This window comes from Elephantulus edwardii, unplaced genomic scaffold (genome assembly GCF_000299155.1).
Source record: "Elephantulus edwardii isolate Elephantulus edwardi_28Jun2011 unplaced genomic scaffold, EleEdw1.0 scaffold00126, whole genome shotgun sequence".
Classification (NCBI taxonomy): Eukaryota; Metazoa; Chordata; class Mammalia; order Macroscelidea; family Macroscelididae; genus Elephantulus; species Elephantulus edwardii.
This window is the reverse complement of record NW_006399876.1, coordinates 1,728,184-1,741,220: the sequence shown is the minus strand read 5'-3', so window position 1 is coordinate 1,741,220 and position 13,037 is coordinate 1,728,184. Positions and strand designations below refer to the sequence as shown.

The window sequence follows — 13,037 nt, the reverse complement described above, 5'->3', positions numbered from 1 at the left end:
TCTGCAACTGCATCCTGGCCCATCCTCACCCTTCTGCCCCCAACCCTCACCTCCTTGTACGCCCAATATGTTTTTCCCAATTAAAAAAAAGGGGGGGGGAATAAATGACCTAACCTTAAGAAAATGTAACATAATGTCAAGAAAGCAAAAGGCAGCTTCAAACACTGGGGGTGGGGGGAACCCCCAAATTAAACCTTCTCAAAAAGAAGTACAGAATATTAGAGACCTCATGAATAACCTACAGTCAAGAAGGCAGATGATTTATGTTGATATGGAGACATTTAAACAGCTACAAATGAAAGTACAAACAATGGAAGAAGCAATGGAAGACACAATAAAGTAGATAACCTAGAGGTAGAGAACCAGAAAGAATATATGGATGAGTTATTTGAACAGCTATGGGGAAAGGTACAAATGATGGAAGAAACAATGGAAAACAGTAAGAAAGCAAATGCTCCAGAGACACAGAGCCAAGAGATTTATATTGATGAAGAGGAACTTGCACTAAGAAAGTTTGGTGTGTGTTTTTTTAAATGAAAGAATTGAAACTATCGATAAAGAGACACAAGAACTTTAAAAATCACCACAAGATAGAGAGGGTAATGCCAACACAGTACTAGAAATAACAGAAAAGCATGAAAATGCAATCCAGAATATTAAGACTGAAATGGAAGAAGTGTCCAACATGCTAGAAGGACAAAAATGTAGAACAAAAGAAATGGAGCAGAGAGTCAATGAGCTGGAAGTCAAGAACCTCAATGGATACATACAAGAAGAATAATCAGAGAGGAGACATAAAGAAAATGAAGAAAACATTAGAATCATGTGAGATTACATCAAAAGGAATAACATACGTACGATTGGAATTCCAGAATATGAGAGGGATAGGAAAATCACTGAGAAAATTGTGGAAGTAAACTTCCCAGGTGTTATGAAGAAAGAGGAAATCCACATTCAGGAAGTTCCGCAAACACCAAATAGACTAGACCCAAAAAGGAAAACATCAAGACATATCATAGTCCAAACTCTACAAAACAAAAGATAAGGACAGAATACTGAAAGCAGCAAGAGAAAAACAAGGAAAAGCAATTATATAAAGTTTTGATTTTTTTTTTCTGCAGAAACCGTGTGAGCAAGAAGACAATGGAGCAAGAAGAAGAAGAATAAAAGAAGAGAACAGGATGGTATATACAGAAAGTTGAAAAACAACTGCCATCCCAGGTCCTATACCCAGAAAAACTGTCCATGAAATGTGAAGGAGAACTCACATCCTGTGTAGAAAAGAAAGAAGTTAAGGAATTTATGAAAACAACACCAAATCTACAAGATTTTTAATGGAAGTCCTTTATGCAGAGATACCAAAGGAAAATGGATGGACCATAGTAACAAGAAACAAACAAACAAAAAGAAACACAGTAAAATGGCAATGATAAAACCTAGCCTGTCAATAATCACACTTAATGTAAATGGACTAAATGCACCAATCAAGAGAAAAAGAGTAGCAGAATGGATAAAAAACAAAACCCACCAAAATGTTGTCTACAAGAGACACATGTAATAAATTAAGATAAAAATAGTTGAAAAATCAAAGGCTGGAAAAAATATACCAAGCAAATCACATCCACAAAAAAAGCAAGAATGGCAATACTAATCTCTGATTATATAGACTTCAGAATGAAAATCACCATAAAAGATAAGGAAGGGCACTATATAATGATTAAAGGCACAGTGATCAAAAAGACATAGCATTGGTCAACATCTATGTACCAAATGATAGATCTGCAAAATACAAAACAACTGTTAACAGAATTAAAGAAAGAAATAGTACCATAATGGAGGTAAGAGACTTTAACACACAACTCTCACCAAAGGATAGATTAACTCAAAATAAACTTAACAAAGATGAAGAAGACCTAAACTACACAGTCAGCCAACTCAACTTTGTGGATATATTCAGACCACTGCACCCAACTAAAACTCAATTCACTTTCCTCTCAAGTGCACATGGTATAGTATTCAAACTTGACCACATATTAGGGCACAAAGCAAGCCTTAACAAATTTAAAAAGCATTGAAATAATGCAAAGTACCTTCTCACACCACAATTCAATAAAACCAGAAATTAATCACAGAAGGATAAAGCTTCACCAACGTGGAAGCTATATAATACCCTGCTAAAAACAATTGGGTTAAAGAAGAAACAAAGAATGAAATTTAAAAAGTTCCTCAAAACAAATGATAATGAAAATACAACATACCAAAACCTCTGGAATGCTGTAAAGCAGTCCTCAGAGGGCAATTCATAGCAAGAGGCAAACATTAAAAAATTAAGAAAGAAGCAAAATAAATTAGCTAACTCAACACTTTCATCAAATAAAAAAAAGAACAACAATCTAACCCAACAGCCTCTAGAAGAAAGAAAATTATAAGAACAAGATCAGAAATCAATGAAATGAAAACAGAAAAACAATTGGAACCCCCAATAAGACCAGCAGCTGGTTTTTCAAAAGGGTTAATAAAATTGACAAACCAATGGCAACTTACAAAAAAAAAAAAAAAGAAGACACAAATAACTTATTAAAGAGTGATAAAAGTGATATCACAATAGAACCAGATGAAATTAAAACTTTAATACTGGAATATTATTAAAAGCTATACTCTAATAAATTTGAAAACTTAGAGGAAATGGATAAACTCCTTGACACTCATGCCTTACCCAGATTGACATGGTCATATGTAATGCACTTGAACAGACCCACCACAAAATAAGAAATTGAGCAGGTCATAAAAAGACTCCCCCACAAAAAGTGAACCAGATGGCTTCATAGCTGAATTCTACCAAACATTCAGAGAAAATTTATCACCAATTCTAAAGTTATTTCAAAAATACGGTATAAGAAGGAACACTTCGAGAGACATTTTATAATGCAAGTATAACCCTAACAGCAAAACCAGGCAAAGCTATTACCAAAAAAGAAAACTACAGACCAATATCTCTCATGAACATAGACGCAAAAATCCTACCTAATAGAATCCAAAAAGCACATCAAAAAAATAATTCATTATGACCAAATGGGATTCATAATAGTTATGCAAGGATGGGTCAACATAAGAAAAACAATCAATGTAATTCACCACTTTAACAAAGCAAATAAGAATCATGTGATTCTAGAAATTAATTCAGAAAAGTTATTTGTGGAAATTCAACACCAGTTCCTGATTAAGACATAGAAAAATTGGAATAGAAGGGAATTTCCTTGACATAGTGAACAGTATATATGCAAAACCAAGAGCCAACATCATTTTCAATGGAGCAAGACCAAAGCATTCTCCTTTTGAACAGGGACCAGACAAAAATGCCCATTATGGCCACTTGTATTCAATACTGTATTGAAAATACTTGCTAGGGCAATACAAGTTGTTGCTGTTGCTGTTGTTATGTCCCATCAAGTAGCTTGCTACTCACAATGACACCATGTCCAACAGCCCTAAACCCTGTTTTATCCTGAGCCAACCTTAATGTCTCTGACACACCTACCCCCATTACCCCAGTCACTGAGTCAATCCATCTCATCAAGTATCTTTCGCTCTTACACTGTCCCTCCATCCTCCCAAGCACGATGTCCTTCTCCAAGGACTGCTTCCTCCTTGCAACATGTCCAAAACATGTCACACAAAGCTTCAGAGTCCTTGCCTCCAAGGAGATGGATGAATGAGATGGATTTACATGATAACTGGGGCAATGGGATTAGGTGTGTTGGAGTCAGTGAGACTGGCTCAGGACAGGGCAGGCTTCAGAGTTGTTGTACAAAAGGTGCTATGAGTCACAGGCAACTCGCTGGCACCTAACAACAACATGCATGTTAAGCTCTAGTGACACACTGGTTAACAAAGGTTAATTGGTCTAACTCACCATCACTCTGCAGGAGAAAAAGAAGGCAGTCTACTTCTGTAAAGAGTTGTTGTTGTTGTCATCGTCAGGTGCCATCAAGTTGAGTACAACATATAGCAACTCTATGAACAAAAGATCTGAAATCATTTCTGTCCTGCACCATCCTCACACTTCCTGACATACAAGAGCTCATTGCTGCAGTCACATTGTCAATTCATCTGGCTGAGGGTCTTCCTCTCCTTCGCTGACCCTCCACCCTTCTGAAGATCATGTCCCTCTCCAAGGAATAGCACCTCCTAGCAATAAGTCCAAAGTATGTGAGTCAAAGCCTCATCATTCTTGCCTGCAAATAGCACTCTGGCTGCACCCTCTCCAAAACATATCTATTCATTTTCTTGGCCGTCCATGGAATATTCAGTGCTCTTCTCCAACACCACAGCTCAAAAGTATCAATTATTTTTCTGTCATCCTTATTCACTGTCCAGCTCTCAGATGCATAGCTAGTAATCAGAAAGACCATGGCCTGAATCAGACTCACCCTAGTCCTCAAACTGTCATCACTACTCCTCAATAATTTGGAAAGGTCCATAACTACAGATCTTCCCACTGTAATGCATCTCCTTATTTTCTGACTGCTTGTACCAAGGGTGTTAATTGTGATCCAAGCAAGATAAAGCTGTTGATAGTTTCAATCTCCTCTCTATCCATCATGACACTGCCTATTGGTCTAGTAGCAGGAATCTTTGTGTTCTTGACATTGAGATGCAAGAAGATACTGAAGGCTGCATTCCTTGATCTTCTGCAACAAATGCTTCAAATCCTCCTCACTTTTCTCACCATTCTCTGTCACTGTTACATTGTTACATAGCTGGCTCCAACATGATAGCTCATGCCACCATTCTCTGTCACTGTTACATTGGAGCCCATTGTTGCAGCACTGTATCAATCTGTCTCACCTCTTTCCCACTGACCCTGTGCTCCACCAGGATGCTTTCTAGATACATTTGTTAAAGATCTGTTGTGTTCTTGCTGTGATCCTTCTTAGAAGAAATATTCTGAAAATGTGTCCACCATTATCAGTAGTGAAAAGTCACATGTTTTGGCAATATTTATCAGAGGTGGTTGTTGTTATTGTTGTTAAGTGTTGTGGAGTTGCAGGCGACTCATAGCGACCCTATTGAAGAAGAGTCCTCAACACTTGTGTGTTTCTCATCTTCTCTCCAGGTTCATAGGGTTTCCGGAGGCAAGCTATTATGGAAGTGGATGCCACTCCTCCTTCTTTAATTGGGGAACTCCAGCCCACACTCCGCATTGGGTAACCAACCATTAACACATTTGATACATCAGTGTCACAGTGTTCAGCCTCACAGCAAGCACAAGTGACTGCTGTACGGTAAGTGGACACACCAGGGCTATACGACCTTTGGCTTGGTTATCAGAGATTAGTATGTGTAAATCTTTAATCCAGCACCTTGCCTTCTCTGCCCACAGGAAAAAACTCTGTGTATTTGTAGATGTTGTAGACAAGATTTACAAACACTATTCACGAGAGGGAGACATTTGCAACTACTGAAAAGTTCACTAATATGTGTTTCTGCAAAAAAAAAAATGGAACACATCTATGGATAGGGTACAAGAGGGGCGTGACAGATATGTACAGTTCTTTATGATCTTACTATGTTATGGGAGAAATCTAGTATGCAAAATGTTCTATGGTATGTGATCCCAACTGGAGAGACAGATGTTATGTGCCATCAACTACTATTACTCATAATGACCCTATGAACAGTAGTCTTGAACTCTGTCCTGTCCTGAGCCAACTTCACTGTCTCTGACACATCTCCCTCCACTGCCACAGTCACTACATCAATCCATCTCATTGAGGGTCTTCTCCTGCACTGTCCCTCCACGCTTCCAAGCATGGTGTCCTTCTCCCAAGGACTGGTCCCTCCTGGCAACATGCCCAAAGTATGTGAGACAGAATTTCAAAATTCTTGCCTCCAAGGAGCAATCTGGTTCCACCATCTCCAGGTTAGACCTGTTTGTTCTCTTAGCAGTCCCTAATATGTTCAAGATTTTCTCTAGCACCACAATTCAATGACATAAATCCTTCTTTTGTCATTCTTACTCATTTTCCAGCTATCAGATGCATAGCAAGCAAGAAGACCATGACGTGGATCAGGTGCACCTTAGTCTCTAAACTGGCATTGTTGCTCTTCAGAACTCTTGAGAGGTCTCTGAGGGCAAACTTTCCTAAAGCAACCCGTCTTTTGATTTCTTGACTGCTGGTGCCAAGAGTGTTGATTATGGAATCGAACAAGCTGAAGTTGTTAACAATCTCAATCTTTTCTCCACCCATCATGATGCTGCTGAGTGGCCTGGTAGTGAAAAATTTTATCCTCTTGATGTTGAGCTTCAATCCATATTGAAGACTGCAGTCCTTGACCTTCTGCTGCAAATGCTTCAGGTATTCCTCAATTTCAGCTCGCAAGGCTGTGTCATCTGCATAACGCAGGTTGTAGATGAGTCTTCCACTAATCCTGATGTCGCATTCTTTTTCATCAAAGTCCAGCCTCCTGAATGATATAGACAGGAAAAAAATATGGAGACAGGATACATCCCTGATGCACTCCTTTCTTGATTTTGAATCGTGCAGTGTCCTCTTGCTTTCAACAACAGCTTCCTGGTCTGGGTATAGTTTTCACATGAACACAGTCAAATATTCTGGGATTTCCATTCTTCTCAATATTAGCTGCAGCTTGTTTTGATCCACACAGTGAAATACCTTAAAATGTAGCTGTTTATAGATTTAATTGTGTCCCAAAAATACATTTATTTAATGATTATCATGTGAAAACTGTGTAATGATTTCCCATGATGGATAAACCAGGTATTTACAGGAGAATTAAGGGCAAAATACTATGGAGCCTCGATGCAGTACAAGGAAGTATCCCTAGGGGATATCCTGTAACACCTTTTCTCTCACACGAGATAAAAAGGACACAAATTAGCCAAGCACAGGAGACCTCAGTGCCACGAAAGCAGGCTTGTCAGGAGTTGAGTGTATCCTCCTGAACTTGGGTCTCTGTTCTTTGAAGTTCCAGACACTGGGGATGGCCAAGACACACAGAGGCTTCTGAGGAACACTAGGGCTACAGATGCCTGGAGCCTGACCAGGTCTTGGTATTTTCATTGCTTCCTATGCATCTAAAATTGAAGATGAACAAGAAAACCTCAGAAAAAGCTGTGCCTGTGGGTTGTTGTGTTGATGAAGTGTACTAGATCACAGACTGCCAAAAGAACAAACAAGTCCCCCATGAAAGAGATGCACCCAGGGTGCTTCTGGGAGGTGAGATGGTGAAGCTGCATCTCACTAACTCTGGGAATATTTTCAGGAGAACTGGGTTCTGAGACAACATGCTAGGGGAGGTAGAGGGCCAGCAAAGGGGAGGAGGACCCTCAACCAGAGGATTAATGCAGTGACCACCATGCAGGCTTGCCACGGCAGAGTGTGAGGACAGGACAGGCAGGGTCCACCTCTGCAGTTCATGCAACTACTATGGATGTATTCGATTTGACAGCACCTAATAACAGATGCTGAAGGAGAAAAGGACCTTCCTTCAGAACCAACACAGAGGGTCTCGCCCTACAGCTGGCATCCTGAACCCAGACTTCTGAACTGTAAAAGAACGTGTTTCTGTTTGTAAAAGCCATTCACTTGTGTTATCCCTGTCATATCAACCCTAGAGAACTAAGACTGTAGCATTGTTGAAAATGCACAGGCATACAGCAGTGTCTCTTTAACTTGAACTGAGTGAGTGGTTATACAAGTGTAAATCCTACAGGTGATGCATCCGGAACTTCCATTTTCAGCTCAGACGCTGGACAATGTCAGTCTCACTCTTACAACCAGGGGAAAGATTGGGCAAATGGAATACGGGTGACTTTGCTTGAAGCCATTAGACAAATACATTTTCAGGGGTCACTGCCACTCCAACAAATGCAGGCACATCCAGGAAGTCAGCTTCCAGGTCTGTTGAAATCACTGCAAAGATAATTTGGACTAATTGGAGATTCAGTGTGGAGGAGTATGAGGAAGAGAAACTCCTGGCAGACACAGCCTTTAGAAAGAGGAGTCCACGCATTCATCCCCAAGAAGTTAACAGGTTCTCAAAGAGAGAAGGAAAAGAGATAATTGTGGCTCTGGCGGGGGCCAAGGAACAGTGCTGCAGGAGCACTCTCAAAGCCAAGGTCATTCTCCAGGTTCAAAGGCTCTGTTGTTGTTAAATGTCATTGAGTTACTGCCCATTCCCATGTCCTCCCCATGACTGGATGGGACTCAGACTACTGTGACCCACAGACTCCTCATCGGCTTCTCTGTCTGGAGGATGCACATGTCTAGCACCTTCTAGTCTCCTCTCACCTCAAGTGTCACCTGTGATGGTGAGAGTTCAGGGGTTCGGGCCCACTAGACAGCTGTGATCTCACCACATCCACTCCCACACACCTAAGCCCAGTCAGGGAGCCTAAAATCAGAGGGACCTGGGATGTGCAAGCTAGGCAATCTAAAAGTGGGACCTTTTATTTCATTTGAAAGTCCTAGAATATTTTAAGGTATATGGTTAGTTCAGCAACAAAGTTAGAGGAACTGTATCGGAAAAAGAAGCTTCAGAAAGTTCCGCCTAAGTCTAGAATCATGTTGAATTCGAAACTTCTTTTTCCAAGAGTAGTTCCTGAAACCCTGTTGTGACCTAATCACGTCCCTTACAGAAAGATTTCCCTTCCACTGGGCCTAACACATGCAGGAACCACATGCCCTACTGAAAGCTTTCCCTTCCACTGGGGCCTAACACATACGAGAACATGTGCCCTACAGAAAGCATTCCCTTGCACTTGGGCCTAACAGGTGCAGGATGTCACAATCTAGTCCCAAAGAGTCTTTCCACTGCAGTGAAGCAGATGCAAGCTGCACTGTCTCGGACCCAAAGGGCCTTGGTGTGCAGCATTAGCAAGAAATCTTTACAATGGACCTGCAATTAAGGGAAGACACTTTCTAATGCTGTTGTTGGTACGTGTCATCGAGTTAACGCATAGCAATGCAATCAACAACAGATCTGAACCTTTCCAAATCCTGAACCACCCTCAGAATCTCGGACAGGCTTGTTCCCATCGCAAGAGTCACTGTGTCGACCCATCCTGTCAAGCGTCTTCCTGTCTGTCTCTGACCTTTCATCTTTCTCATCACGATGTCCTCTTCCGACTGGCCCCTCCTGACAGCTTGCCCCAAGTATGTGAGGCGAAGCTTTGCTGTCTTTAGGTCTAAGCAGCCGCCTGGTTGCGCTTTCTCTTGGACAGACTTCTTGTTCTTTTGACAGTCCAGACGACATCCAGCACACTTGTCCAGCACGACCATGCAGAGGTCTGGATTCTGCCACCTCCTTGCTCTTTACGCCACTCTCCAGTTCCTGGAAGGCAGTGGGAAAGGCCATGGTTTGGATCAGGCTCACGTTAGTCTTTAAAGGTATCAATTATATGGTACCAGAAAAAAAAAATCTGCCTGGTCACATTCTGGGACATATCCTGAACATATCATAATCCCACTTGTATTAGAGGCAAAATTGGTGAAATGAGGCAAAGTCTGGGAGGAAGGAATGGTTGGGTGGAAAAAAATCGTGTTACCGGCAAAGATCAGATCAGAAGCTGAAACCAGGGCAAATCCATGTTAAACGTCGATAAAAGAGAAGAATCAAGCAAAGTAGATAAACCCCTACCCCACCCACTCAAAACTGGGTCCCAGAAAACACTGCTGCATAAGGAGGGTTGACCTGTGGAAAGCAGTATGGCGCTTTCTCAAAAAGTTGCAAATAGAGATACCATTTGACCCAGCAATTCCACTACTGGGAATATACCCTGAAGAGACCATAGCTGACATCCAAGCAGATATATGCACACCCATGTTTATTGCAGCTTTGTTCACAATAGCAAGGAGTTGGAAACAACCTAAGTGCCCATCAACAAACGAATGGCTAGAGAAGCTGTGGTATATTCGCACAATGGAATACTATGCTGCATTAAAAAACAAGGAACTCATGCAATATTATTCAAAATGGTTGACTCTGGAGAACATTATGCTGAGTGAAATATCCCAGTCACAAAAGGACAAATATTACATGATGCCACTGTTGTAGAATGGGACTGTCCTTGGGGTTGGGGAGAGACTGAGTAAGATGGGTTCAATAATGTATACTGCACTGAAACAGAGGAGGGAGAGAACCATCTAAAAGAGAGATGTAACTGGGTATTTCTGTCATCACAGGAGACTAGAGCGAGGGCTGCATGGTGGAGGGGACCTGGGGGAGTGTTTGTAAAACAATGAAAGAATCTTTTCTTTTACTTTTCCATAATTTTTGGACTCATGTACTTATAACTTGTTAGTCAAATTTGTGTCTTCTAGGTTGCAACACCCCCATGATACATCTTGAAGGATATGTACATGTACAGCCAAGCACAATCAATAAGAGTGCATCTGAATTCCAAAATCAATCTCCATAATAGTCTATGTGTTTCCTACTGCCAAAGGGGCCCTTTAGAGTAGTGAGAGAAGATCTTCACCCTGAAACCCACAGTGTCCCTTTTCAGCAGGAAGTAGCTAAGAGAATACGCCATCCCCTTTTCCTTATGACTCAGGGTGAAGTCTCTCTCAGGGAGGAGTGATAGGGAATGGCAAAGGACACACTGACAAAGAAGATTAATCAGAACTGGCTTTGACAAGCACTGTGGCATTTGGACAAGAACAAACTGGGAGGAGGGTGGAGAGAATAGTGCAGCAGTGAATGAGTGGAAGCCCAAAATCTCTGTAAATGTTTATGAAAATTAATAAAATATAATTATAGAAAAAAAAAAAAGGAGGGTTGAGCCTCACGCTCCTGACACGCATAGTCAAGGTTGTCCACACGGCACGCTGATTAGCATTCTAGGCGTGAGACACTCAGGAGATCAGGGAGGTCGGGAAGAGTAGACAGCGCTAAGAATCGCCGTCCAATCGTGACCTTTCCAAAGAAGGGACAGGTCAGCTGCATCAGCCACGGTCCGGTGCCCTCCACAGCTTGGCTTCTGGAGCAGGGCGTGAAGCCCTCACACTCGCTCCCGCAGCCTTGTCTGTCTGATCAGCCAGCCGATGGCTCCCTGCATCTGCTGCTCCAACAAGCCTGGCCCACGCCAAACCTCAACAAGGACAAGCAGCTGGTCTTCGAAGGGCCCCCACACTGCTGGACATGGAAAACAGCTCTTGTAAGGCTGCTGATATCACTGTGCACAGGGTAGTCTACACTGTACACTGGGCCCGTCTACACCACACTCTGTGCTAGTGCTGTAGCTCGGACATCATCCACTCGAGTCCCTCCCACATGGTGTAATTCTTAAGTGGGTCAAGAAGCCTGAAACCAGGTGCCAACCCCCTGGATTAGTGTGTCGTTCACGTCTCCCTGCCAACCCAGACTTCTAGGTTTCCTTCCTTGGAATTGTGTTACCAGCAGAGTCGTGGATATCCCACAACTGAGGAAGGGCAGATAACTCTGTCTTGAAGGAAATGCAACCAGAATGCTTCAGAGGCGAGGAATGCAAACCTTTGGGCATATTGGTAGGAAGGACCTATCCTTGGAAAAAGATCTCAAACTGGGAAAAGTAGATTAGTGCAAGAGAAAGGCCCTCCCCAGGAAAGAGGGACATGGTCAATGCAACAACGGCCTTGAGCAAGAGATCGGGAGGACGCCACAGGGGAGGGCAAGGCTCCAATCTATTGTTCACAGGTTACTATATATCATAGTCCATTCATGGAACCTACAGTAACCACAGCAGATACCCTGCCATTAACGTCCCTCAAAGCCTTTCAGTCAACTATAAACTTAAAAATGTGTATTACCCATTCCAACCATACAAACATGTTTGTTCAAATACTGCAAAAGACCACTGTTATAAAAACAGAAGGACAACCAGCAAGTAGATAAAGCCCGATGTAAGGGTCAACAGAGACCAAAGGGCAGACGGGGCCTATGACCAGACCTGACCCAAGCAAAATGAGGAACAGGTAGCATTGGACCTAAAGAACTTGGGGTCCTGACATGCACAGTAAAGACTGTCCGGGAAGCAACCTAATTAGCATTTTAGATGCTCTAGAGACTCATCATGGGATGAGTGACATCAGGAACGATGGGCCAGGGGTAGGAAGTATCCATCAGAGTCTTAATTCCTGCAACACCTCCTATTTGACTCAAGCCCTAAGGCATTCCCAAATATGGAAGAGAGCTGGTGCTATGAATCCTGACCTTGGGCACATTGTCCTCCAGGAGAATGACCCATTCTTCTATCCAGAACTTAACTATCATATGTCCTCTTCACTCAGTCCTGCACATAGTGACCATTTCTTTCTACAGAATGTCTCTTTGCTGATAAATTGCCTTTACTTTGACCTTCCCTCCTACCTTAGCTTCCCTCTTGACAAGCTGGATGTCCCATTGAGTCTCACTGCACTCCAGCAAAGGCTTGGCCCATGATGGGACTATTCCCAGCAAGACAAACAACACTTCTTTAAGATCCATTAAAACCACTGTACACGGTGCCACTGCTGTAGCTTGGACATCGGCCCCTCTCACCCCTCACACCTGGTTTACTTCCTCAGGTGTGTGAGGAAGACCAAGGGTGAGACATCATCCCCACGGTAACAGCGTGACAACATGTTCTATGATGAATATTTCTCTAAAGACAGTTAACAAAATTATTAATATAAACACATGATTATCAATCATTTCCCTTCTAAATATCCATGCTTATGAAGATAAATGAAATATTATCTTTGAGCTGAGTTATTATACAGGCATGGTATATTAAAATTTATGAGGATGATGAAAATGGTGGGTGAGGCGAAATTTACAGGCCTAAAATACACACATCAGAAATAAATAACAAACTTGACTAAGAATCCATACCTGCATTCCTTTGATAACTAACCCTAAAAAGAAAGTAACATGTATAATGCTTAAAATTAATGAGATGGAAAAGATACAATAAAAATTATCAACAAAGTAAAAAATTTCTGTCTTTAAAAATATTATTACATTTGACTAATTGCTGTCAAGATAAATGAAGC

General features: G+C 41.8%; 1 protein-coding gene across 1 annotated transcript in view; it reads left to right on the top strand.

Annotated features, from left to right (window-relative positions):
* The window catches only part of LOC102860000 (keratin-associated protein 4-7-like), a gene marked incomplete at its 5' end in the record, with an annotated part of 45,297 nt that extends 32,704 nt beyond the window's left edge, over positions 1–12,593 (top strand). The window contains 2 exons of the mRNA XM_006893362.1: positions 10,998–11,182; positions 12,570–12,593. Of these exons, the coding sequence (XP_006893424.1) occupies positions 10,998–11,182; positions 12,570–12,593 (209 nt within the window). The remainder of the gene's footprint in view (positions 1–10,997; positions 11,183–12,569) is intronic.
* Between the last annotated feature and the right edge of the window lie 444 nt (positions 12,594–13,037).